At 41.2% G+C, this 27631-nt stretch overlaps 1 protein-coding gene across 1 annotated transcript in view; it reads right to left on the bottom strand.

Moving 5' to 3' along the window:
- LOC110535735 (fibrinogen C domain-containing protein 1) overlaps positions 1-27631 on the bottom strand; it is a 163220-nt gene that overhangs the window by 90481 nt on the left and 45108 nt on the right. The window contains exons 3-4 of the mRNA XM_090190221.1: positions 8441-8600; positions 7877-8013 (exon numbers count right to left, since the gene is read on the bottom strand). Of these exons, the coding sequence (XP_090046347.1) occupies positions 7877-8013; positions 8441-8600 (297 nt within the window). The remainder of the gene's footprint in view (positions 1-7876; positions 8014-8440; positions 8601-27631) is intronic.

The following is a 27631-nucleotide window of genomic DNA, read 5'->3' as shown; positions in this document are numbered from 1 at the left end:
GGATACATTGACTATGGGGTTAAAATGCAAACCAACAGGTTACATTTAAGGGAATTTTCATCCAACGGTGAACCATTTAGAAGCTACAGCACTTTTAATACATAGTCCCCTCTTTTTAGGGGACCAAAAGTATTGGGACAAATTCACTTACATGTGTATTAAAGTAGTAAAAATGTTAGTATTTGGTCCCATATTCCTAACACGCAATGATTACATCAAGCTTGTGACTCTACAAACTTGTTGCATGCATTTGTTGTTTGTTTTGGTTGTGTTTTAGATTATTTTATAGAAATGGATGGTAAATAATGTATTGTGTCATTTTGGAGTAAATAAGAATTTATTGCAAATAAGAATAGAATATGTTTCTAAACCCTTCTACGTTAATGTGGATGCTACCATGATTAGGGATAGTCCTTAATGCATTGTGAATAATGATGAGTGAGTTAAGTTATAGATGCATATTATCATATCTCCAAGACATGCTCACCTCACCACCGCCTCTAACTTTCTCACTCATCATTATTCACAATTCATTCAGGATAAGCCATAATCATAGTAGCATGATTTTGTTTGGATCAAAAAAGTTGATATCTCCTCTGTGCACAGTATTTGCTGTGCCAGGGCGATATCACAAGTCGCCAGTGAAACATTGTTTCCGAGGTCGGACAGGCAGACAAATCAGCTTTATACAAACCATCACTGTTGGAAATAAAATGCTAGGCTAGAAGCAAAGGGAATTAATGTGTTAATAAATGCCTTATTTGCAAAAAATTGGTTGCGTGGAAGAGATAGAATATTTGTCGCATGTGTGTTTGTCTTTAATCCCAGCTATTTGGAATAAAAGTGTGAATCCTAGCCCAGGGCTAAAGTTTAGCCCAAGGTTAACATATGCTTGTGTGAACACAGGACAAGCTAGCCTAGTGGCCAGTCTTAGCCTGGGGCTAATTGATAGCCAGGGTCTAATAACAATGCAGCGTGAAAAGGGCTATTGCATCATTTAAAATCCATAGTGCTGGATAAATGTTGCACATTTAAAGCAAATTCACTGAAATACATTTTTAAAATCCAGAGAGTAGAGAAGATTTTGAATTGTATTACTAATTTTATGCAATTTACACATTTTGCCATGGGCATAGGGAAATATTTGCAGTTTTTAATATGATACATGTATCTGAGTGAGAGTGACTAACAAAATCAATGGGGGCCCCCCGGACGGTAATTCAAAGTTAAAAAAAATATATATACAAGGACAATTCAGGAACTGAAGAATTCAAGGACACTTGAAAAAGTGGTATGTGCATCAAAAATACATCTAACCTCGAAAAATAAAACAAAACTGCACTACTGATTTTTTTTAAAAGTCGCTGTACTGTATACCAAAGATAAATATTTCAGCAAACCTTGAGCCATAATGAATAATGAATAAACCATTCATTTTAACTCTCTTCCTTTCAGCAAATAAAATAAAATGCTAGGAACAGGGACATTTGAACCCTATATGGATTAAATGTGCTTTTTATTAATATCTTTCCCCACTGAGAACTGCATTACAATTCCAACCCATCTGTAATCATGGTAAATCATGACTCTGCGGGATCAATGGTTAAGCCACTTCCTTTAAGTGTGCTGGGTTCAGTTGTTTTAAAACAACTTTAATCTCAAGGTCGCATCTCATTTCAGAATCTAAAAGAGCCACTCCAAGAATCGTTAAGAGTTTCTCCAGACCCTTTAGTGGTCATGTAAAATTCAATCCGCCGCAATGGAAAAGGAGAAAATATGCCACGGAGTTGCCCCTCTGGTATTAATGTTACTTTCATCTTTTCATCACCTTTTAAAGTCTGCCATCAGAAATAAGACCACGTTCTCGCCAACGTCGTGTCCCAAGCTATGAGAGGCAGAAAAATACAGCAATTATTGAAAAAATGGAAAATGTGGAGAGGACTGCAGAACTGCGGGGGCTCAGCTTGGAAAGAAGCTATAATAGAAAAGAACGTGTCAAACATTATAGGGTCAAATTGAAACTGGATTGCTATATTTTATTCCCATGCTCTGTCGTTCCAGAGACAGTGAGGACCTGTAATGCTGGCGCAATCCCCCCAGTTGATTACAGACAGAAAATGATTCCTGGATGACTGGTTCCCAGTCAGACCATCTCCCTGAGAGGCTGGTTTAATTTACTTTCTCTTTAAAAGGAAAAAAATAATCTAACATATCAAAAGCATTTTTGTATCAAAAGCACTGGCACTACTACAACTCTGCTGTTTACAACTGCAACTGCAACTGGGCCTTGGCCTATATCAAATTGAATAAAAGCAGATGGCATACTATCATTATTGTCTACCACTACAGTACTACAACCACCACTACGGATGATGGTTATAATTTGATAATAATAAAGCATGTTCTGTGTAAGATATTTCAGGATGCTGGGCCTCCGAGGTCTTGACCTTTGACCTCTCTCCTCCAGTGCATGAAGAGTCCTGATTGAGACACTCCCTCATAGGCACATCAGCGCACTAGAGTGTCATAACCCACCAGTCTATTGAGCGCTGGGCGCCAGTGGGGAGAGGCAACCATGTCACATTGAAGCTGACCCAAGAGTGAAATGGGCGAAGAGTGAATGTCAAGGTTGTCAAAACACACTAATTACGTTCCCAATGTAAATAGGGTAGATCTGGGTTTGTTAACCTCTCTACTGCCACTAGGGTTCGAGCAACCTTCAAAGACAAGCTGCTACAGTCATCACAGTGGGAGTGGAAAAACGTGAGGAGTCCAGATTAACACCCTAGAGTCGAATGACGCACCGGCGCGTCAATGTAAGTAACCAAATAAAAAAATATTTTGGTTGCATTGGTTGCGTCTCAATCCGCTGACGTCGCACTTCTGCATCTGCGGTGAAAGGTGGCAGAACTAGAGCGGTGTTTGTCAGACCATGAAACATCCGGGAAATTGTGTTCTCATGAAAACGTCAGCAGCGCCTGAATGTCTTTTTGGCCATTTTTGAATGTGTTATTCAATGCTAAATTATCCATAATATGATCATCTTAAAACAATTCCATATGTCAGTTTAGAACTCCCTTCCCCAACGGCTTAGACATTTTAGGAATTAAAACACCGTCCCAATCAGGTTAGGTGCCCAGTATTTCACAGCATCTCATCTAAAAGAAGGCCTGGTTATGGGGCTACAATCAGTCGGTCAGTTTATTGGCCTCTCCTTCACCCCCACAGCTGATGGTAAGCCAACATGACTGACTGGTCCGTTGTGACAGAGCTCTTTAAAAGAAAAGGACGAGAAAAAAAAACTATCTACGTGTCAAAGTGTATTTATTTTTTGATCTGAGTGACATCTGCCAACTCACTCTGGCTAGTCTCTTGCACTTTGTCAATGCAAGGGATGCCTCAGGGAAAATACCTTCATCCATGCATTCCATTAGGGTCATATGTGTCACGGATCCCTCTGGAACTTTCATTGCGCACACCTGGCCCCTAATCCCACTGATTGTATTTGTATATATGTGCCCTTTGTTCACCATGGTGGGGTGGATTATTGTTACAATGTTCGTTGGTATGTGTGAGTACCTGTGCTCCCATTGAGGGAGACAGTGGGAATGGCCCGTTCGACGACGCTGCGACTGGTCTATCCGGCGCCGCCGCAACTTCGGCAGCTGCATCTGGGTCATCCGACATCGCCACAACTGTCCTGTCCGACTCCACCACTACCGGTCTGTCGGACGCCACTGCTACTGGTCCATCCAACTCCACCGCAACTCCGGCAGCGGCAACTGGCCCGTACGACGACGACGACAAAGCTTCAGCAGCTGCATTGGGGTCCTGATCGACCCGCACTGCGTTCACGTGATCGTCCTTGAAACCGGTGTCATTGCGTCGGGGGGGGGGGGGGGGGGGGGGGGGGGGGGGGGGGGTTAGGGTTAGGGGGGGGGGGGGGGGGGGGGCGGGGTACTGTCACCATATCCCTCTGGAACTTTCATTGCAGACACCTGGCCGCTATTCCCACTGATTGTATTTGTATATATGTGCCCTTTGTTCACCATGGTGCTGTCGATTATTGTTTCAATGTCCGTTGGTGCGTATGATTACCTGTGCTGTGTGTTTTTGGCTTCTGTGCCCTTGTGGATTGCACAGATGATTACGGGTCTCGTCCCGTGTGTTAATCATTGTGCATGTGTGTATTTATTCGAGGTACTCCTCGCTCTTTTGTTTTGGGTTTCTACACTGTGTTTTGTTACGTGTTTGTTTGGTCTTCGTCCGCATGCCTTTACACGGCACACCGTAATTTGGGCTTAATAAAAAATCTTATTAAGCATTCCTGCGCCTGTCTCCCGAATCATTTATACCAGAGTGAAAACATGATATTATCTGGCTTTCACACGTAATTAGCTCTCACAGTCTCACGTCAGAATTAGCTGTTCATCCATGTATCCCAAAAGTCAAATTTAGAAGTGGTTTTAAGGTTAAGTTTAAGCTTTAACTATGAATTTTAAAAGTCAGGATTAGGTTTAGGCATTAACTCTCAAATCTTAAGGTTAGGCATTAACTCCGAATGGTTAAGGTAAGGGTTAAGGTTTGGGATAGGCTTAAAAAAAAAAAAAAAACTCTTGCTGGATTTGAACCTGCAAACTTTGAGTATCACAGGCTGATGCATATGCCCATCTGCCATTCCCACTCACAGTTCCTGAGCAAAACAGAAACCTACTTGAAGGCGACAGCGCTCACTGTTGTCCCTAGTGGCCGCGTTCCACGTGGTCAGACATGGATGGACGTCGAATACTGACTTGTATCACGGGTGACCTGGCTGTTCACACGAGGCTATCAGGCCAATACAATGGTCAACCAAATGGAAGAAAAAAGTATACAGAGGGAAAGAGAGAGAAAGCAGAGAGAGAGAGAGAGAGAGAGAGAAAGAGAGTGAGACGCGGCATGTCTGAGTGGGAAGCAGCAGCCTTCCTGTATGTCAGGAAAGCAGAGCTCACAGATCTTCAGCTGTGCAGAGAGAGACGAGGAGTCTGCATCCTCACCTGAAAACTGCTGGAGGCCAGCAATGATGAATAAGGTCGCTGTGACTATTAATTCCTTTTAAAAGCTCCATTCTTCGCCTTCCATCGCCCACTGCTGAGATGTGGTCAAGTAAAAAAATGTCTCTGAATTACCAGAAACTAATACTCTCATCTGTGGGAAGCAGGTTGGTCTGTAATCACTGGGTACTATTTGTCTCTCTTAAGATTTTGGAAAGCATTTGATCATTAGACTTTGGTCTGGGAATGTGTCTCCAAGTACTCCTCTGTTAAACCAAGCTGACACCAAAGGGAGATGACTCTAGAGCCCTGAAAACCTCAACAAGTCATAGAGGAAACACTGCACTGTCACTATCTCAGCTATTGCCAACCGCATTGTGGAAGTTATGAATATCACACTCTTTTCAGTTTAAAAGGCCATTTCACCACAGCTTCTCTCAGCACAAGCCATCTGGGGGTTTCTGCAGACATTGAGTGTGACTGCAGCCGAGGAAATAAATGGAACTTATACAAACTCCACAAACGGGATAGGGCTTCCATTTTAAAGGCAAATGATGTCCTGCTGGTGAGTATCGACAAATAATTATAATATGACGGACTAAAGATGGTGGTGCAGAATGCCTCATGAGAAATTGCAATATTCAATATCTCTAAAACTGACAAAATAGTTATCCTGATCTATTTACTGTTGGGCAATAACAATCAAGCTGGATAATAACCCCCAAAAACATATAAGACTAGAGAAATTTAGTTATACATTAATGTCCATTTATTGTGTTTCTTGGCCCAAGCAAGTCTCTTCTTATTATTGGTGACCTTTGGTAGTGGTTTCTTTGCAGCAATTCGACCATGAAGGCCTGATTCACGCTGTCTTCTCTGAAAAGTTGATGTTGAGATGTGTCTGTTACTTGCACTCTGTGAAATATTTATTTGGGCTGCAATTTCTGAAATTGGTAAATCTAATGAACTTATCCTCTGCAGCCTCTACAGCAGTGGTAACTCTGGGTCTTCCTTTCTTGTGAAGGTCCCTATGAGAACCAGTTTCATTATAGCGCTTGATTGATTTTCGAACTTTCAAAGTTCTTGAAATGTTCTGTATTGACTGACCTTCATGTCTTAAAGTAATAATGGACTTGTTTCTCTTTGCTTATTTCAGCTGTTCTTGCCATAATAATGGACTTTTGGTATTTTACCAAATAGGGCTATCTTCTGTATACCACCCCTACCTTGTCACAACAACTGATTGGCTCAAATGTATTAAGATGGAAAGAAATTCCACAAATTAACTTTAAACAAGGCACACCTTTAATGCATTCCAGGTGACTATCTCATGAAGCTGGTTGAGAGAATGCCAAGAGTATGCAAAGCTGTCATCAAGGCAAAGGGTGGCTACTTTGAAGAATCTCAAATATAAAATATATTTTGATTACTACATGATTCCATGTGTTATGTCATCGTTTTGATGTCTTCACAATTATCTACAATGTAGAAAATAGTAAAAATGAATAAAAACCTTTGAATGAATAGGTGTGTCCAAAGTTTTGACTGGTACTATATATATATACATATATATATATATATACTACTGTTCAAAAGTTTGTGTTTGCTTAGAAATGTCCTTGTTTCTGAAAGAAAAGCACATTTTTTGTCCATTAAAATAACATCAAATTGACCCGAAATACAGTGTAGACATTGTTAGTGTTGTAAATGTTTATTGTAGCTGGAAATGGCAGATTTTTTTTATGGAATATCTACATTGGCGTTCAGAGGCCCATTATCAGCAACCATCACTCCTGTGTTCCAATGCCACATTGTGTTAGCTAATAAACACATAGTGTTTATAATTTTAAAAGGCTAATTGATCATTAGAAAACACTATTTCTGATCAATTTGACGTTAATTTAATCAAAAAAATTTTTTTCTTTGAAAAATAAGGACATTTCTAAGTGACCCTAAACTAAAAATATGGGGAATTGGAAATGCAGACAATTACGTTGATGGAAGCCACAATCTATCTGCAATATTAAAGCTGATCTACCCCCTAAAACATAAATAAATAAATCCTCATGCGGGACTTTTTTTTACCTGATGTCATGCTGTCATATCTAAAGTATAATGGCCTGTGCTTGAGGTTGGTCTAGTGATCAACACTGCCGTCTCCAGACAAAACATGGCCAGCCGAGGTTCCAATCTTCATTGTGCCAGTTGCTTTACTGCCCTCCCACTCGACCTATCCCACTATCAGTTCAATGCTTTCTAAATAAAGCAAGACTAACAATGCTCTGTCTACACAACAGTCTAAAAGAACATGAAATGCAAGAGAGGAAAGAACGCTAAGAATCCGCAGGGTATTATTACCTTCAAGGCACTTGAAAAGTTAATGGGCTTTGTATTTGAAACACATTGTGATTCTTATGGAAAAAAAAGAGAAAGAGGTACTTTTAAGTGATCCTTCATGCACAGAATAATTGGCTTTTTAAGCAATGAAGTATTGGAGGACACTTTAGGAATAGTGATGAGAAAAGTAACACAAATTAATTTCTCCAAACATACCCTAAAGTTGGACCTAGTTAGAACCTTTCTGATAGTGTGCTTTTAAAGCGCCTATGTGTTTGAAGAATGAGTGAGTGTGTAAAAGGCCATGCTTTTAACTGCTCTGTGATTAAAAAAAGAAAAAGAAACAAACATTGGTTTGATGCATGCATCTGTCTGTCTGTCCATATGTTGTGTGGATGTACTGTATATAGTACATTGTTGTCAAGTACTGGTATCATACCTAAACATTATTGTTTCTTCTACACAGTAGGGCATGACACAGGTTGACACACAAAAGAGACACTCACCGTCCATCCTCCTCCATCCGTTGTCATGTCACAGAAGACCTGGAAGCCAGCAGGATAGTGTGTGGGAAAGACAGAGTAGATCCCATCCTCTCGCTGGCCACTGGTGAAGATATCACTGCAGTCCCGAGGTCTAGAGCCTAGCGTGATCAGAAACCTGATTAACTTTTAAATCCTAGAATTTCTCATAGAAATTATTCAATTAAACCAGCGAGCTCCATCAATTTCTTCTCTTAATAATCTGTCCTATCTCTGAATCAACCTAGACAGCATCACTACACCCTGTCAAAATCCTGTCTGTACCTTATAGAAACGCCATGTTTGTACAAAAATGATTTGGGATGTCAGAGTACGCAAACAGTTAACACAGTTTAAACCTATTTCAATATGAAGCTATGCTTTTTTTCTCCCTCTAGTGCAATTGTGAACAATAGCCATGTCAGACATAAAATACATCTAACATATGGTTCACTGCAGCTCAAGGGACAGCTGACATGAGGTAGTTAAGAGTTGTCCATGCACTCATTTACTATTTCTCCTTTTACCAGCCACTATCCATAGGCCTACCATTGGAGCAGCCTTTGGGCCGAGTACTACGGACAGGTGCTCTCTGGAGGTCTGCCTTCAGCTTGCTCTTCAGGTTCCCCGTCTCCTTCTGCATGGAGTTGAGTTTATCACTCACGGAGTTCACCACCTTCACCATGTTGATCTGGCTCTCGGACAGCAGCTGGAAACAAAACGCACAAATAGCCCATTGAAGGCCACTCTGTAGTTGGGAAAAACAATTAAACAGCAGCCTTGCCACCTGCTATGAAGCTGCCGGATGGGGCTGGAGAAATGACTGACAGAGCTAGGATGAAATGTCCTAACAGTAACTGTTTTGAACAATGTATTTGGATGTAATGCATAGTTAGGAGTACTTGTACAGTATGTACCTGACACATGAAAGTAGTTTTTCTAAAGGATTTCCTCTGACTATAATAATCTCCAGTTGAAGAGGGCATGCAGACACCTCCCATTCTCTCATATCTTAGACATCAGGGATCATGCGATACCACGGCAGGCTCTCTTTACTCTAAACACACGAGGCCATGTGATTACGTTTCCCTCAGTAGACATGGCATTAACAGTAAACCCTACACCAGTGGTTCCCAAACTTTTTATAGTCCCGTACCTCTTCCAACTTTCAACCTCCAGCTGCGTACCACCTCTATCACCAGGGTCAGCGCACTCTCAAATATTGTATTTTTGCCATAATTGTAAGCCTGCCACACACACACACACACACACACTATACTATACATTTATTAAACATAAGAATGAGTGTGAGTTTTTGTCAGAACCCGGCTCGTGTGACAAAGAGCTCTTATAGAACCAGGTCACAAATAATAATATAATAATAATCAATCATTTTGCTCTTTATTTAACCATCTTACATATAAAACCTTATTTGTTCATTGAAAATTGTGAATAACTCACCACAGGTTAATGAGGACGCACATAACTCTGCGATGTTGGGTTGTATTGGAGAGAGTCTCAGTCTTGAATCATTTCCCACACACAGTCTGTGCCTCTCAGATAGGTACGTGGTTGAAAGGGCATCAGTGTCTTAACGGTACGATTTGCCATGGCAGGATATTCTGAGCGCAGCCCAATCCAGAAATCTGGCAGTTGCTGATTAAATAAAAATGTTAAAGGACCGCTTGTTGCAATTTTGATGAGGCTCTCTTGTTCAGATATCGGTAAATGGACTGGAGGCAGGGCATGAAAGGGATAACGAATCCAGTTGTTTGTGTCATCCGTTTCAGGAAAGACCTGCGTAATTGCGCACCCAACTCGCTCAGGTGATTTGCTATATCACATTTGACATTGAGTTCATTTGAGTTGAGCTTGAGTTCATTTGCACGCAAAAATCATACAATGATGTTGTTAATGCAGACAGAGAAGAGCTCCAACTTCTTAATCATAGCCTCAATTTTGTCCTGCACACTGAATATAGTTGCAGAGAGTCCCTGTAATCCTAGATTCAGATCATTCAGGCGAGAAAAAACATCACCCAGATAGGCCAGTCGTGTGAGAAACTCGTTATCATACAAGCGGTCAGACAAGTGAAAACTATGGTTAGTAAAGAAAACTTTAAGCTCGTCTCTCAATTCAAATAAACGTATCAATACTTTGCCCCTTGATAACCAGCACACTTCTGTATGTTGTAAAAGCATTACTGTACATGGTCGCTGCCCTTGCTTTAACAAAATTAGCCATTTTCACTGTAGTGTCCAAAACGTCTTTCAAGCTGTCAGGCATTCCCTTGGCAGCAAGAGCCTCTCGGGGGATGCTGCAGTGTACCCAAGTAGCATCGGGAGAAACTGCTTGCACGCACGTTACCACTCCACTATGTCTCCCTGTCATGACTTTTGTGTCATCAGATACCAACACATCTTGCCCACCAAAGTCCATTTGATGTCACAAAGCTGTCCAGTATTTGTTTTTTTAGTCCTCTCCTGTTGTCCTGTTCCAGTGGTTGCAGAAGAAGATGTCTTCCTTAATTGACCCCTCATAAACGTAACGGACATATACAAGGAGCTGTGCCAGGCCCAGAACGTCTGTTGACTCATCCAGCTGTCACGCATAGAATTCACTGGCTTGTATGCGAAACAGTAATTGTTTCAGAACATCTACTGCCATGTCACTGATGCGTCGTGAAATGGTGTTGTTTGATAAATGCATTGTCTGTATAGTTTTTTTGCCTTTTCCCCCAGCATTTTCCCAGCCATATCAGAGGTAGCAGGAAGAATTAAGTCCTCCACAATAGTATGGGACTTGCCTGTCCTAGCCACTTGGTAGCTCACCACGTAAGATGCTTCTAGCCTCTTCTTATTTATGGTATATCTTGCTTTTATACGGCTTACAACTCAAAAGTCGTCTAAATTCTCGCTCCAAAAACTCAAACGGCTTATTTTCCAAATTGCCATGCTTTGTTTCTAAATGTCTGCGCAAGAGTGAAGGTTTCATCGAGTTGTGAGATATTACTTTTGCACATATAACTTACTGTGGCTGAGGAAAGGCACTACTCCCAATATAAGTGAACCCCAAATCAATGTAGTTCTCATCATATTTGCTCCTCTTCGATGGTCCAACGTCCCTGTCTGTTGTTTGGTCCTTTCCTGGGTAAGGGGGCAGTAGCTCTTCGGCTGCATCAGATTCACAACTGTCAGTGTCCATGCTAGCTGGGCTAACAACAAATGTAGAATAACGGATGCTAGCATTGGATGTGCTCGTGGAAGCAGAACAACTTGTGTCATCGACAGGTGTAGTACTTCTGGTAGTAGCAGTACTACCAGTAGAGCTGGTATGTGTCTCTATGGATGTAGGCCTTACTTTTTCTTAACCATGAATCAATTTTCTAGCAAACAGAATGATTAGCAGCTACGTTTGGCTACATATGGACCATTAGTGGAATTCCTGTGAAAGAGTAACGGTTAATGTGATTGGAAGTTAATTATTTGACTAGGCTACCTGTATTTGACAATGTGTTTTTATCCCGCTGAACACTATATGGTTACATTTTTTGGCAGTGAATCGAGGCTACTCAGGCGAGAAAAAAACTCACGCAAATGTTGGAAAATCTAAATGGGCTTCAATTGTTTTTTAATGTGAATCACATTTTTATTTTGCGTACCCCCAGCGGCATTGCACAGACCTGCACTGCACAATTGTGTAAAAAAAATGCAATTAGGCTCTCCCTGAGTGTGGGTGTTCATTAATCAGAATGTAGGGTGTACAATCAAAAACACATCTTTTGACTAATGGTTAAAATGATATGCTAATTCTGTAGATAATCCTCTAAGAAAATTATTTGTTCAAACCTTATGTCTCTATCATAATCCATTCAAATGTTATTTGAGTTTTTACCTATGTAGGATGGTCATAATTAGGGTGACTAAATCAATAGAGGCCAGAGAAAAAAACTGGTCACAAATCTGGAAAATTGCATCATGTCAGCTACTGTAGGCTGGATTCTAGCTAAAATTAGCAAACTTTGAGAAAATTTGATTTGAGAAAAATGAATTGAAATCCAAAAGGATCAGAGTTAGGCTGTACCGTTAGTTTATTTCAACCATGTGCGTGTTGAGTTCACGAGGCCAACTAACATTAGTGGTGCAGCAGGTGCATGGTGTTAATTGGGGTGTGCCCTAGTGTGCTCAATTTGAGATTTGTTTGGTGCAGCATGTAACTAGCCGGGAATGGAAGGTAACAACATGGCTAATATCTACTAATTTGTTCTTCAAAACGCATAAAACTAAGAATGTTTGTCTGGCCAAAAATGGTTAGATAACTAACGAGCTATATAGCTAGCTACAACACCGACCTCAACGTCTTGTAATTTAGTGCTCACGTTAGCTAGCTAGCACACGTGGCAGGGTTGTCCTCTGTCATTTAGATTAACATGTCTATTGTGTGTGCTTGTTGTTCAATCCAATATGGCTTGAAATGTATTGGCCAGTTTCTTTCCTATAGATTTGAGTGGTGGTGGTAACTGTTTGTAGCTAGTTAGATAGCTGGCTAGTTTGGTTGACTTCACTGGAATAGCAGGCAAGCAGACACCTGTTACATCATTAAAGTGGCATTTGGAACAAATGGTTGATCCACACCAGGGAAGACAAAGGGGAAAGGGTATAAGGGGGCATTTTTTGTGATTTGTTTCTTTATTTTACAGCAACACCATAAAATGTTTGCAACTGACTTTCACTTAAATATTACATTGTGTGTAATTGCATTTTGCAGCAGTTCACATGTTGGTGAAGGTCCAATACTAAAAATGCAAGAAGTTCATGAAGTTGCAGCCTGAGTTCTCTTATGGAGATTTCATCATTCAAGGTGAATATATGAACTGTCTGATGTATTTTCGTAACTGAACCCTTGTGGCTTGATTTGGGTCAGACCCATTCTGTTGCCACCTAGGTGCCTTATCTCTTTGTATTCTGATTGGTCTCTCTTTTTTGTAGTCACTATGCAGAAAGCCATTTACTCTACCAGCTGGGTTAAGATGGATGGCACGGAGTACAGAGAGGGACTGTTAGTTTGTAGTTATGAGAGCCTTGAGAGCCTTTATGTTGTTCCTTTGTTTGACAAGCGTTAAAAATGGCGCTGGAGCAGAAGGCAGAGGTTTTAGTGCCCCTAACCGACTGTTTTTTTGTTCGTTTATCTGCGTTGTTTGTAACTTATTTTGTTACTATTTTTGTACATAATGTTGCCGCTACCGTCTCTTATGACCGAAAATAACTTCTAGACATCAGGACTGCGATTACTCACCACAGACTACCAGAATCCTTTTTCTTATTTCACGATTCTGACGAGCCCGAGGATATATGGCTCCCTCGGGAACAGGCCCCGACCCCAGTGATCTGCGTGAAGAGGAGGCGGAGAAAGAGAGGCCGGAGGGCGGGATGCCTTCTGAGGAGTAGGAGGCGATCAAATAAAACCCCACTCCCCTCAATTCTGCTCGCAAACATGGAATCTTTGGACAATAAAATGTACGAGTTTTTAGGGAGATTTAAACTACCAGCAGGACATTAAAAACGAACATCTTATGCTTCAGGAAGTCGTGGCTGAACGACAACAATATCACCATACAGCTGGCTGGTTATACGATGTACCGGCAGGATAGAACTGCGGCGTCTGGTAAGACAAGGGGCGGCGGTCTATGTATTTTTGTAAACAACAGCTGGTGCACGATATCTAAGGAAGTCTTGAGCCATTGCTCGCCTGAGGTAGAGTTTCTCATTATAAGCTGCAGACCACATTACCTCCCGAGAGAGTTTTCCTCTATATTCTTTGCAGCTGTTTACATACCACCACAGTCAGAGGCTGGCACCGAGATATGAGCTGTATTCCGTCATAAGCAAACAAGAACACCCTCAGCCGGGGACTTTAATGCCGGTTAACTTAAATCAGATTTACCTCATTTCTATCAACATGTTAAATGTGCAACCAGAAGGAAACAAACTCTGGACTACCTATACTCCACACACAGAGATGCATACAAAGCTCTCCTTCGCCCTCCATTTGGCAAATCTGACCATAATTCTATCCTCCCGATTCCTGCTTACAAGCTAAATTTAAATCAGGAAGCACCAGTGACTAGATCACTTTAAAAAAGTGGTTAGAGGAAGCGGATGCTAAGCTACAGGACTGTTTTGCTAGCACAGACTGGAATATGTTCTGGGATTCTTCCGATGACATTGAGGAGTACACCGCATCAGTCATTGGCTTCCTCAATAAGTGCATCGATGAAGTCATCCCCACAGTGACCATACGTACATACCCCAACCAGAAACCATAGATTACAGGCAATATCCGCACTGAGCTAAAGGCTAGAGCTGCCACTTTCAAGGAGCAGGACTCTAGCCCGGAAGCTTGTAAGAAATCCCGCTATGTCCTCCGACGAACCATCAAACGGGCAAAGCGTCAATACCGGACTAAGATAAAGACGCACTACACCAGCTCTGACACTCGTCGGATGTGGCACGGCTTGCAAACCATTACAGACTACAAAAGGGAACACAGCCGAGAGCTGCCCATTGACACGAGCCTACCGGACAAGTGAAACTACTTCTATGCTCGCTTCGAGGCAAGTAACACTGAAACATGCATGCAGCTTTACCGGAAGACTTTGTGATCACGCTCTCCGCAGCCAATGTAAGACCTTTAGACAGGTCAACATTCACAAGGCCGCAGAGCCAGACGGATTACCAGGACGTGTTCTGCGAGCGAACGCTGATCAACTAGCAAGTGTCTTCGCTGACATTTTCAACTTCTCCCTGTCCGAGTCTGTAATACCAACATGTTTAATAACTTCTTGCGACTATCAAACCCGGATCCGGGAGCGTAATCATAGCCTCAAACTAATTAGCATAACGCAGCGGACATAAATCTTCCTACAAAATCTTCCTATTCATGAAAATCACAAATGAAATATATTGAGACACAGCTTAGCCTTTTGTTAATCACACTGTCATCTCAGATTTTCAAAATATGCCTTACAGCCAACGCTAGACAAGCATTTGTGTAAGTTTATCATGGCATAATGCTATGCTAGGCTCTGCTGGCAGCAGGCAACATTTTCACGGAAATAAGAAAAGCAATCAAATTAAATCATTTACCTTTGAAGAACTTCAGATGTTTTCACTCAGGAGACTCCCAGTTAGATAGCAAATGTTCCTTTTTTCCAAAAATATTATTTTTGTAGGCGAAATAGCTCTCGTTTGTTCGTCACGTTTGGCTGAGAAATCGACCGGAAAATGCGGTCACTACAACTCCGAACTTTTTTCCAAATTAGCTCCATAATATCGACAGAAACATGGCAAACGTTGTTTAGAATCAATCCTCAAGGTGTTTTTCACATAACAATTCGATAATATATCCGTCGGGACAATTGGTTTCTCATAAGAAGCGATTGGAAAAGATTTTCTGCGGGTGCCATCATGTGACCACTTGCTAAATGTGGTCCCTTACGGCTAATCTTCAACATAAATGCGTAAAAAGACGTCACAATGCTGTTGACACCTTGGGGAATACGTAGAAAATGTAAGCTCATTCGTAGCTCATTCACAGCCATATAAGGAGTCATTGGCATGAGGCGGTTTAAAAAAATGTGGCACTTCCTGATTGGATTTTTATCTGGGTTTCGCCTGTAACATCAGTTCTGTTGCACTCACAGACAATATCTTTGCAGTTTTGGAAACATCAGAGTGTTTTCTATCCAAAGCTGTCAATTATATGCATAGTCGAGCATCTTTTCGTGACAAAATATCTTGTTTAAAACGGGAACGTTTTTTATCCAAAAATGAAAATACTGCCCCCTAGTTACTACTGACCCGTAGCACTCACGTCTGTAGCAATTAAGTGCTTTGAAAGGCTGGTCATGGGATCACATCAACACCATCATCCCAGAAACCTTAGACCAACTCCAATATCCATACCACCCCAACAGATCCACAGATGATGCAGTCTCTATTGCACTCCACATTGCCTTTTCCCACCTGGACAGAAGGAACACCTATGTGAGAATGCTATTCATTGACTACAGCTCAGCGTTCAACACCATAGTTCCCTCAAAGCTCATCGCTCATCAATAAGCTAAGGACCCTGGGACTAAACACCTCCTTCTGCAACTGGATGCTGGACTTCCTGACGGGCAACCCCAGGTGGTAAAGGGTAGGTAACAACACATCCGCCACCCTAATCCTCAACACAGGGGCCCCTCAGGGGTGGGTGCTCAGCCCCCTCCTGTACTCCCTGTTCACTCATGACTGCACGGCCAGGCACGACTCCAACACCATTATTACATTTGACGATGACACAACAATGGTAGGCCTGATCACTGGCAACATCGAGATAGCCTATAGGGAGGAGGTCAGAGACCTGGCCGTGTGGTGCCAGGACAACAACCTCTCCCTCAATGTGATCAAGACAAAGGAGATGATTGTGGACTACAGGAAAAAGAGGACCGAGCACGCCCACATTCTCATCGACGGGGCTGCAGTGGAGCAGGTTGAGAGCTTCAAGTTCCTTGGTGTCCACATCAACAACAAACTAACATGGTCCAAGCACACCATGACAGTCGGGAAGCGGGCACAACAGAACCTATTCCCCCTCAGGAGACTGAAAAGATTTGGCATGGGTCCTCAGATCCTCAAAATATTCTACAGCTGCACCAACGAGGGCATGGTTGCATCACTGCCTGGTATGGCAACTGCTCATGCCTCCGACAGCAAGGCACTACAGAGGGTAGTGTGAACGGCTCAGTACATCACTGGGGCCAAGCTTCCTGCCATCCAGGACCTCTATACCAGGTGGTGTCAGAGGAAGGCCCTAAAAAGACTCCAGCCACCCTAGTCATAGACTGTTCTCTCTGCTACCACACGACAAGCGGTCCCGGAAAGCCGAGTTGATTCTGTACCGGCACCCCCCTGTATATATTATTATTTTTTTACTGCTCCTCTTTAGTTACTTGGTACTTTTATCTCTTATCCGTATTTTTTTAAACTGCACTGTCGGTTAGGGGCTTGTAAGTAAGTATTTCACTGTAAGGTCTACATCTGTTGTATTCGGCACATGTGACTAATACAATTTGATTTGATTTGAGTAATAGATTATTGGCAACTATGTCAAGAAAATTGCATAGCCTCGTCTTAAGGAGGACTTCCACTTGTGTTAAATAGGAACTCTGCAAATACTCTTGTTCTCATATAATACATGTACAGAGGCGCCTGTGATGCACTGATTTCATTTGGATGCACTGTGATGCACCATTTCCATTTTAATGCGGGTGTGACACACTGTTTTCACTGTGATGTGCCTGTGATGCACCTTTTACATTTTAATAGGCCTGTGATGCACTGTTTTCATTTTGGCCTAAATAAATTAAACAAATCCGAGTCACTACACTATTTTTCCTGTTTAAGTCACCTTCAAATTGCAGGCTTGATTTATGAGTGGGAGAGAACCAGACAAAATAGTTATTTCCTAGTGTGAATATTTAGCACTTTCTGGTGTCAATTCAGCTCCAGGATTCATTCTCAAGAGTTGATCCTCAACACTGTAAGGTGTTGCTGCTCAATTCTGAGGGTGTTGAAAAAAACACTCCCATGGGTCATTTGAACACCGTCTGAGGTGTTATGTTGTAACACTCCAGGTGTATCAAAGAGAACACTACCAAAGTTTTAAATTAACACTGAGTGGCCCTCTATAAACACTAGGTAAGTGTTGAAAAAACACTTCCATGGGTCATTTGAAAAAAAACTGAAGTCATATCTTAACACTCAATAGTGTTTCACTATGAACACTACAAAAGTGTTAAATTAACACAGAGTGGACCTACAGTACCTGTCAAAAGTTTGAACACAGCTATTCATTCAAGGGTTTTTCTATATTGTGGAATAATAGTGAAGACATAAAAACAATGAAAGAACACATATGGAATCATACAGTAACCAAAAAAGTGTAAAACAAATCTATGTATTTTAGATTTTATATTCTTGATAATGGGCCTCTGTATGCCTATGTACAGTAGATATTCCATAAAAATCTGCCATTTCCAGCTACAAGAGACATTTTCAACATTAACAATGTCTACACTGTATTTCTGGTCAATTTGATGTTATTTTAATAGACAAAAAAATAGCTTTTTATTCAAAAACAAGGAAATTTCTTAGCAACCCATAACTTTTGAACGGTAGTGTGTGTATATATATATATATATATATATACAGTGGGGAGAACAAGTATTTGATACACTGCCAATTTTACAGGTTGTCCTACTTACAAAGCATGTAGAGGTCTGTAATTTTTATAATTGGTACTCTTAAACTGTGAGAGACGGAATCTAAAAGAAAAATCCAGAAAATCACATTGTATGATTTTTAAGTAATTCATTTTTTCCAGGTGTCGCCCATCTTCCCCCTTATCCTCTGGGTTTTTATACTTGTCTTTTCTGTCTGTCGGTGCCAGTTCGTCTAGTTTGTTCAAGCCTACCAGTGGTTTGTGTCTCAGCTCCTCCTTTTTCCAGTCTCTCTTTTCTCGCCTTCCTGGTTTTGACCCTTGTCTGTCCTGAATTCGAGCCCGCCTGCCTGCCCACCTACCTGTACCTTTGCTCTCGTCTGGATAACCTACCTCTGCCTGACCTGAGCCTGCCTGCCTGCCGTACCATACCTTGGCCTCTACTCTGGAATATTGATCCCTGCCTGCCTTGACCTGTCGTTTGCCTGCCCCTGTTGTTACAATAAACATTGTTACTTCACACAGTCTGCACTTGGGTCTTACCTTCATTCCTGATAATGTCAGGGTAGGAGTCAAGAAATGTGCCTAGTTTCCTCGAAAGTACATCATGTCATGATTCCAAAGGTATACAACAATACAAATAGCAAGTTAGTTATCTCACATCTTGGAAAAGATGTGTAATGTCCTTCTTGTTGATTAAATTAATGGTAATGTTGTGTTTTAAGCTAGCGCCCAATTGACTCCCATTCACTCCTTGAAGGAGAGCTCTCCTTGTCCAAGAATCGCCCAAAAGTCACCGTCCGGCCCGTTGACGTAACATGGGCAATGTACACAATGTTAATATGATTCCAATGGAGTTTCCCATCTCCTCAAAAGTATCTCTGGCTCTGATCAACTAACGAAGAGACATGAGAGAGCAGTTAGCTACTTTTGGTCACTAACCTCTGAAAAATCTCAAGGAACATTCAACATTTTCTTTTGGGTTTAAACACTTCTGACACCATGTTATGATCTTAGTCAGATACGACAGCACAGCAGAGCACAAGCAAATTGCTCAGCTTCAAAATGTTAGTGATCAATTGAGTAATACCCGAGCCCTACCCATACCCTAGTTATTGATTTAAAAACAGGCACTGCCTGGCCCTAACTCAATGTATAATGTTGGGGCTCGTCGGTCTCGGGTCAGGTAGCAGAGCTTTACTGCAGCAAATTATTTTTGTTTCCCATGTCGAAAATTCTGTGTTAATGCTATTGCAGACAAGGCCTTCACCCAAGCTGGGTATTCTAATTGTAAGTATGCTATTGATAGTACCAAAGGATTCACTAGGCATGCAAAGAGCATTTGAAATGCACTGCATTGTGGAAAGAAAAACAAGTTTGAAGTGCTATGGTGCTATTAGTGTCAACACTGGCAAGAAATTGCATGTATTTGTTGGAGCATCCTTGAGTTCCTTGTTTCAAACCAGTAACCACCAGTAACCACTGAGGGGGACAAATGACACGATAGAGTCAAGAGGGGAGGGTGGCAGTGGACTTTTTCTGTCTATGATGGAATATATTCTCAGAAAAGACAAGGAACTTGCCAAGATGTTGAGCACCATACCCCACAATACTACATACTGTACAAGTCACACGATATTTCAAATGAAATCACAGTGGGGGATCCAAAGCTACATGCGAGAACTCATTTTCCACTTTGACAAACGTGTTCCCTCAGCACAAGAAGCATGCTACACCCGAGGAAAGCTCAACTAATCCAATTGGCATTTAAGGGGGATCTCACAAAAATACTTGGGGGGGGGGGGGGGTGTGGAATGATCGATTACTCAGAAAGTTCCACAGAGCATCAAGGAGGTTGCAACTCTTCTGAAAAGGTAAGAAACAATCTAGCTGGTTAGTTTTTATTCAAAATCTTAATGGTATAGCCAGTGGCATCATTCAGCAAAAATCTAGGACATGGAATGGCAAAATGACTTCCATGTGTGTAGGGCTCTGTCCATGGTGCTGATGGAGCGCAGCGGAGATTTCGAGCCAACCTTACACTTCTTGGTCAAAAGCATTCAATGGTGTTGGCATTTAAACTTGTATGTTTATTGTGGTATAGTGTGATATAAACAAAATTCCATATAATCCCAATGCAATAACCAAAATGATGCCCCTGATTATAGCTACATATCGTTTTATTTCATCATACAAATAGATCACTTCTATTATGGTTTTTGTGGTTGTTAATGGAACCGTGCATATTGGTTGTCTGTTTATGGTAGGCTGGCATTGCTTAATTGATTACGTGGGTGGAATTTGATCCACATAAGTGTATTGTGATATATCACAACGTGTTGCTGTGCTCATGAGCGACACGGTTTTCCATGATTTAAGCAGGCCTTTTGGCCTATGTGTTTTGCAAGACAGCTGTGCATGGCTGCAACTCACTGTAGTAAGATGTTTTTGTCATTTGGATCTCCATTCGTCTTTTGTTTACTGTTTGTTTACTGTTAACGCAACTAGCCTAAATATATATTTTGTCGTGTCTTTATCTATCTGATATTTTGCTTACTAGGCCTCTCTGATACCGCTGTTTTGTTCTGTTCACATTAATTTGTTTGCATTCGCAGTTGTGTCAATATTCTAAGCCAAACTGCTATTCAGTATTGTTATTTGCATGTATGAATAACTAGCTACTACTTTCCACATTTAGTTTGCATTATTTTGGTAAGACAACTGTGTGTACGGCTGCATTGACGCAGGCTGTTTGTAGTAGGTGAATTACCCAATCTATTACCAAAACGGCCTCGCTTTAGTGTGTAGGGTGCTGTCCATTGTGCTGATACAGTGCAGTGGAGATAGGCTACAGATTTCGCGCCAACCTGTGATTATAAAGCACTCAATCAATGGTCTCGGCATTTGAACTTTATGTTTATTCTGGTATAACGTGGTATAAGCAGAATTCAAAATAATTCCAATGCGAGAACCCCCAAAAATTGTGCCCCCTCACCGACTCCAACTGCCTCCTTAGTCACTTTATCCTGGCGCCGGGTCTGTTGCCCACGCCTGGTCTACAGTAAGGTGACATCGTCAAAGATGGTGGATAAATGAAGATAATTCACTAAGGCCGTTTACCGTTGAAAAAAAAGTTATGTTCCAGTCTCCTTAACTGGGCGTTTCCCATAGACACCAATGCAATAGCATCTGGGTCTCGTCTACTTAGTTCCTTGACTGTCATTGAACAAGAAACACCCCCAAAAAAACAGCGAGTGAGGTGTCTCGCTTCCTCTTCTGTCTCTGACATAGGAACTCTTTAGAGACCCACAATGCCTCGGGTTTGACATTGATGACAGCGCACTTCATGATCACTTTCGGCTCTCTGCACAGATTTCCTCCCCCCCCCACCTTCCCCTCGTCCCCATCCCTAACATGCTTCTATAGCAATGGCACTTGCCTGTCAATCACGAGTGGGCCTCAAACCACAACGCTGGTATGAAAAATACATGCTATTAGGAGTTTTCTCTGCTCATCTCCTCTAATCTGCTGAAGCCCTCTCTCTCTCACAGTAGCGGGTCCTACAGCAGTTTGATATACTGTACTTTGTGAACAATAATATACAGAATGGAAGCCTACGAGCAGAGATTCGACAGTATCTGTAGTTCCAGAAATAATGTTGTTGTTTTGTAAATTTGGGCCACGATACATTTTGTTACTGTGGAAATGCTCTAGGATATTATTTGCTTGAACTCTCAGCTTGTAAAAAGTGATGTAGGCCTACAATTCTCATTAAAACATATGTGCCCTAGAACGAAAGAACAATGACAAGGGGGCGCCAAATATAAAAATTGCTCTGAGCTCAGTTCACTCCTTTTGCAGTTTTTTTTATAAGTGAAAACTCATCCAGAGGTCTCTCCATTAAAATCAATAACTAAATTACCCCACCTCTCTCTTCTTTCCTCCAAAATGTTTTTCTTATCTCCCTCTGGGTACTATTATCAACACTGTCAAATGGCTCCACAGAAAGCACTGCCTGGAAAGCACGACACTCCTCATTTTTACCTGATACCTTGTCTGAAGGAGAAGGCCTTGGATCTCTTCTCTAAATGTACATTTCGCCTGACAGTGTTCCTACAGCTTAGACTATGTGTCTCCGACACTCACTGTGTGAATGTGACTGTGCAGCAGAGTTTGGCTGGCTGTCAATGAACAGATGCCACTTGGAGACGGGAGGGGGAGAAGTGCCAACTAGTGTTAATTTAACGGCTAGGGTGACAGATGAGTCAAGATGAGTCGAACATTCTTCTTGATTCCGATGACTTTGCAAGGGAAGACATGTTTGTTTCTGTGACAGAGGCTATAATCACCACAGCCCTGATGGAATGTAGCACTGTAGCAACAGACCGGGTATCTTTTACCTGTAGTGATCATTCTAATGAGGTCACTTTGATAATGAAGTGGCAGTAGGCATCAGGGCTCTTGCAGGACTTTAAATTCACAGTGGGAATCAAGGTAGTTAAAAGCACCACCCCCTCTCCTTTTGGAATCCCAATCCCTTTCGTATTTCATTATTTAGGACAGTCTAGTAGAAAGGAGACAGAGAGACAGATATAGAGGTGCAGTCAAATGGGAACGGCTCAAACATGTTTAGAACCCTTGGGGGATATGGTCTGTAGTTGACAGAACTACCACAATTTTTTAATATATCTTTTTTTATTTAACTCGGCAAGTCAGTTAAGAACAAATTCTTATTTACAATGACAGCCTACCAGGGAACAGTGGGTTAACTGCCTTGTTCAGGAGCAGAACGACAGATTTGTACCTTGTCAGCTCGGGGATTTGATCCAGCAAACGTTCGGTTACTGGCCCAACACCACTAGGCTACCTTACGCCCACGAGACCAGACTGACACCATCCACTTCTACCACAACTGTCTAAAAATCCACTTTCAAAGCCCCTATATCTCACACTCTCCTTATGACATACTTAGCTGTTATAATTCCCCCTGATATAGGGTATAAAAGACAGTAGGTTAGGAAAGTAGATATCTTTTTTCATTCTGTTCTATAGTTGAATCCAATATTACAGAAGTTGAGCGAGTTTGCAAAACGTTAGAGAGGTATGAGAGGAGATACAAACACTTGAAACAAAAAAAATGTGTTCCTCTGGCAGACCTTGATAGCTTTGACAACTGGGCTATGGATTATGGTTATTGTCTGCATCCTGACATACAGTACTCTGGTGAAATCTAGGCTCTAGTTACTGTTGAATGGATCTTGAAAATGTGTTGCTTTGTATTGTGCAGTTCTCCTTCTGCTGCTACACACTATTAAAATAGAAAGACTCAAAACATCATCATTGTGCAGTAAAACCATGAAAACTAGTGAACCTAAGCCAAGATCTGGTGTTTTAATGTAAACCCAATGTAGGTGTTACGACACACTGAATGTATATCAAAACAGAACGGAAGTACTCTGAAACACCAAAGAGGTACTTGAATTTAAGAGTGTTGTGAAAATACTTTTTGGTGTTTCAGTGCATGTAAAGGCTAGCATTAAAACACAAAAAGAATGCTTTTGCAGACTGTCTCTCATAAAATCAAATGGTTTTAAACTTCAAATGGATTATCTCATAAATATTGATTGATGAGGATTTTCATGATGACACTGGGAATTGAATACTTTCCCTAGTGTAGACTTTGACAATCTCATTTAAAATGGGGTTTTGATTTGACGATGTCCATTTGCCCACGAACATGGGGTGAACAGCTGCGGTGATGACTCTCTATCCAATAGCATAGACAGTGAGACAGATCTGCCTAGCAGCTCCGACTTTGTTTACATATGTCAACACGTCACACACTTTTTTTAACTTGAGAAATAGTGCACCAAACACCTTAGTTGGGATGTAAAATTACGCAACTAAAACATCCTCTGCAAAATTAATCAGAGATTCCTTGAGGTATCATAGATTCATTCTGGAGAGTAAAATAGGCTTCCACATCTACAGTGTCTCATAGGGGACAAACATCATTAACCAAATGCAGAACCACACCTACAAGACTCAAATAAGTACATGCATGCATACTGTACTTATTAGTTATAATACCATGCAAAGGAGAAGAGTGTTAGTCAAAGGCTTGGGCTGCAGTGCCTAAGTTGACTTTGCACAAAGTGGTATGGTGATTTGAAGCCGTGATTAGTAGATTTTTGAACGTGTCTTGAGTTTGTAAAGAGATACCGTTTAGCTACTTTAAACACATTTTCAGGGCAAGTTCCCACTTGATATACCTAAAGCACTTCTCTACTACTAAGTATTCATATTTTACACAGAGATCAGGGGTCGTTCTACACTGATGAATGGAACATTTTGAAGGGCCATTTGTTGTATCAATACCTTAAAAGTCCACAGGAAAAATGTCTGATTCGGTTATACGTTATAGATACAAGTGTGTAGTTGCTTAGTGAAAAAGTTTCAAAATGAAACCTATTTTTGTTTTTGCAGCCTTGTCTGCTTAGTGCAGTCAGGTTTCGTCTCATAGGGGATTTGTGGCAGGAAATCTGACATTTTAAGGACTGTATTTTTAGAGTGCATTAGTCCACAGCCAAATCATTGTGCATGCACGCTGTACTTATTAGAGGTACAATACCCTGCAAAGAAGAAGATTGTAGGTCAATGCCTTTGGCTGCAGCTCCAAAGTTGACTTTGAATAAAGTTGTATGGCGATTTGGACCAGTAATTACACTAAACAAAAATATAAACGAAACATGTAGAGTGTTGATCCCATGTTTCATGAGCTGAAATAAAAGATCCAAGAAATGTTCCATTTGCACAAAAAGCATATTTCTTTAGCATAAATTTGTTTACAGCCCTGTTCGTAAGCATTTCTCCTTTGCCAAGATAATCAATCCACCTGACAGATGTGGCATATCAAACCAAATGATCATTACACAGGTGAACCTTGTGCTGGGGACAATAAAAGACCACTCTAAAAAGCTCACTCTGACCATTTTACTCACCCTAGTAGAGTTGATTAGGCTGTTTATGCTACCTAGAGTGTTGCTGATGGCAACAATTGAATTATGCTTTTCTTGCCAACGTTCATTGACACCAGCCATATTCAATGGATGTTGAGCGTTTGTAAATTTGTCAGTTATTCTGCGCTCTGTCACACTCAGAAGAGAGTACTCTGAAATCAGAGTAGATAGCCAGAGCGAATTTACCAGCTACGTCTATCAACAGCTGTCGCAGTGACATCATTAATATTCTATTGAAATGGATACTTGCATAGTGGAGTCTTTTGTTAAGACATGTAGCTAGCTAGCTAAACAATTAACCATAATCCCAACTCATGACTGTACTACCCTGCATGAATCTAATATTACTACACAGATCATAAATGTAACGTTAGCTAGCAAGCCAGCCAGCTAATAGTAAACTTTAACTTGAAATGAAAACAACCTTCTGACAAATGTAGAAACGTGTAACATCAGAAAATGTAGCTAGCTAGACTACCTTAAGTGTATACATGGATGGATGCTTCTCCCTCTCTGTCATGGATGCCATGGTTGCCCTTAGTTTGAAGGTGTAATTCGGATTTCAAAACTCGGTCCTCCAGAAAGTGGAGAGCAACAATAATGCAGTTCTACAACGCAATATATATATTTTAAAAAACTGTGTTAGACAGGATTACCTACACATACTGACCAGCTCAAATAGACAGAAACATGCTGCACGGCAGACCAATCCGAACTCATCTCTCGGCATGTTGTGTTTACGCATTTACAGATGGCATACAAGTTTGTTATTAAGGCACATGAAAGTTCCAGAAGGCATTTCTGCCAAAAAAGTATAGTTAATGCCTAGTTTCCTGAAATGAGTCAGAAATGTGCAGTTTTGTCACACAACACAATGCCAAAGATGTCTCAGGTTTTGAGGGAGCGTGAAATTGACATGCTGACTTCAGGAATGTCTACCAGAGTTGTTGCCAGATAATTTAATGTTCATGTTTCTACCATAAGCCACCTTCAAGGTAGTTTTAGAGAATTTAGCAGTACGTCCAACCGGCCTCACAACCACAGACCATGTGTATGGCGTTGTATGGGTGAGCAATTTGCTGTTGTTATAGTTGTGATCAGAGTGCCCCATGGTGGTGGTGGGGTTATGGTATGGGCAGGCATAAGCTACGGACACTGAACACAATTGCATTTTATCGATGGCAATTTGAATCCACAGAGATACCGTGACGAGATTCTGAGGCCAATTGTCGTGCCATTACCATATGTTTCAGCACGATAATGCACAGATCTGTACGTAATTCCTGGCCTGCATACTCACCAGCCATTTCACCAATTAAGCATGTTTGGGATGCTCTGGGTCGAGGTGTAAGACAGCATGTTCCAGTTCCAGCAACTTCGCACAGCCATTGAGGAGGAGTAGGACAACATTCCACAGGCCACAATCAACACCCTGATCAACTCTATGTGACGCTTATAAGAAATCCCGCTATGCTCTCACATGAACCATCAAACAGGCAAAGCGCCAATACAGGACTAAGATTCAAACCTACTACACTGGCTCCGATGCTATTCGGATGTGGCAGGGCTTGCAAACTATTACGGACTACAAAGGGAAACCCAGCCGCGAGCTGTCCAGAAACGCGAGCCTACCAGACAAGCTGAATTATTTTTATGCTTGCTTAGAGTCAAGCAACACTGAAGCATGCATGAGAGCACCAGCTGTTCCGAACAACTGTGTGATCAAGCTCTCCATAGCTGATATTAGCAAGACCTTTAAACAGGTAAACATTCACAAGGCTGCGGGGCCAGATGGACTACTACACTGGGATTTTACTTGGAGATAATGAGAAAACAATCAGATTACCAGATACCTAGTTGACAGCCCTCAAAAACCAAAACATTTACATTATTCTCTCCTATTTCAGATATCGCTATTAGATGGGCCTCTCTGCAACTTCTAATGTAGTTAGATATAAATCTGGCCATTTACAGTGTAAAACACTTTTTCTAGCATTGAAAAGTGGAATAATGTTTCACAATCAAGAATTGTTCAAATTATTTATTTTTACATCTAGAGAGATATATTAACAGAGGCCCTACAATACAGAGAGAGAGAGAGAGAAAGAGAGAGAGAGATTTTAAGAAAACACAGACCTTATTTATATATAGGCCTAATATTTTATGTAACATAATTTAATATCTGATAGTCCATAACTGAGGTAATATGATAATGCATGCCTGTAAGTAGCAAAGTCACGAACCAGTTAGACCAGGATAAGTTAGTTGCCAAGCTGTCTACCAGCCTGAGCTTCCAAAGGTCATTACAGATAGCTAGCTATCCTTATAAGGGTTAGGCTTAAGGCTTAAAGTTAAGATACATTACTTCTTGCAATCAACTGTCAGCAGGCTTACTATTTTTTATGAATCATAGATATCACAAATAAAAAATTAAATGTAGATATTTAGCTATGTACGT

The sequence above is a fragment of the Oncorhynchus mykiss genome, chromosome 11 (assembly GCF_057628025.1).
Source record: "Oncorhynchus mykiss isolate SJ-2025 chromosome 11, ASM5762802v1, whole genome shotgun sequence".
Lineage (NCBI taxonomy): Eukaryota > Metazoa > Chordata > Actinopteri > Salmoniformes > Salmonidae > Oncorhynchus > Oncorhynchus mykiss.
The sequence above is the reverse complement of the archived record's forward strand: the minus strand, read 5'-3'. Positions and strand labels throughout refer to the sequence as shown.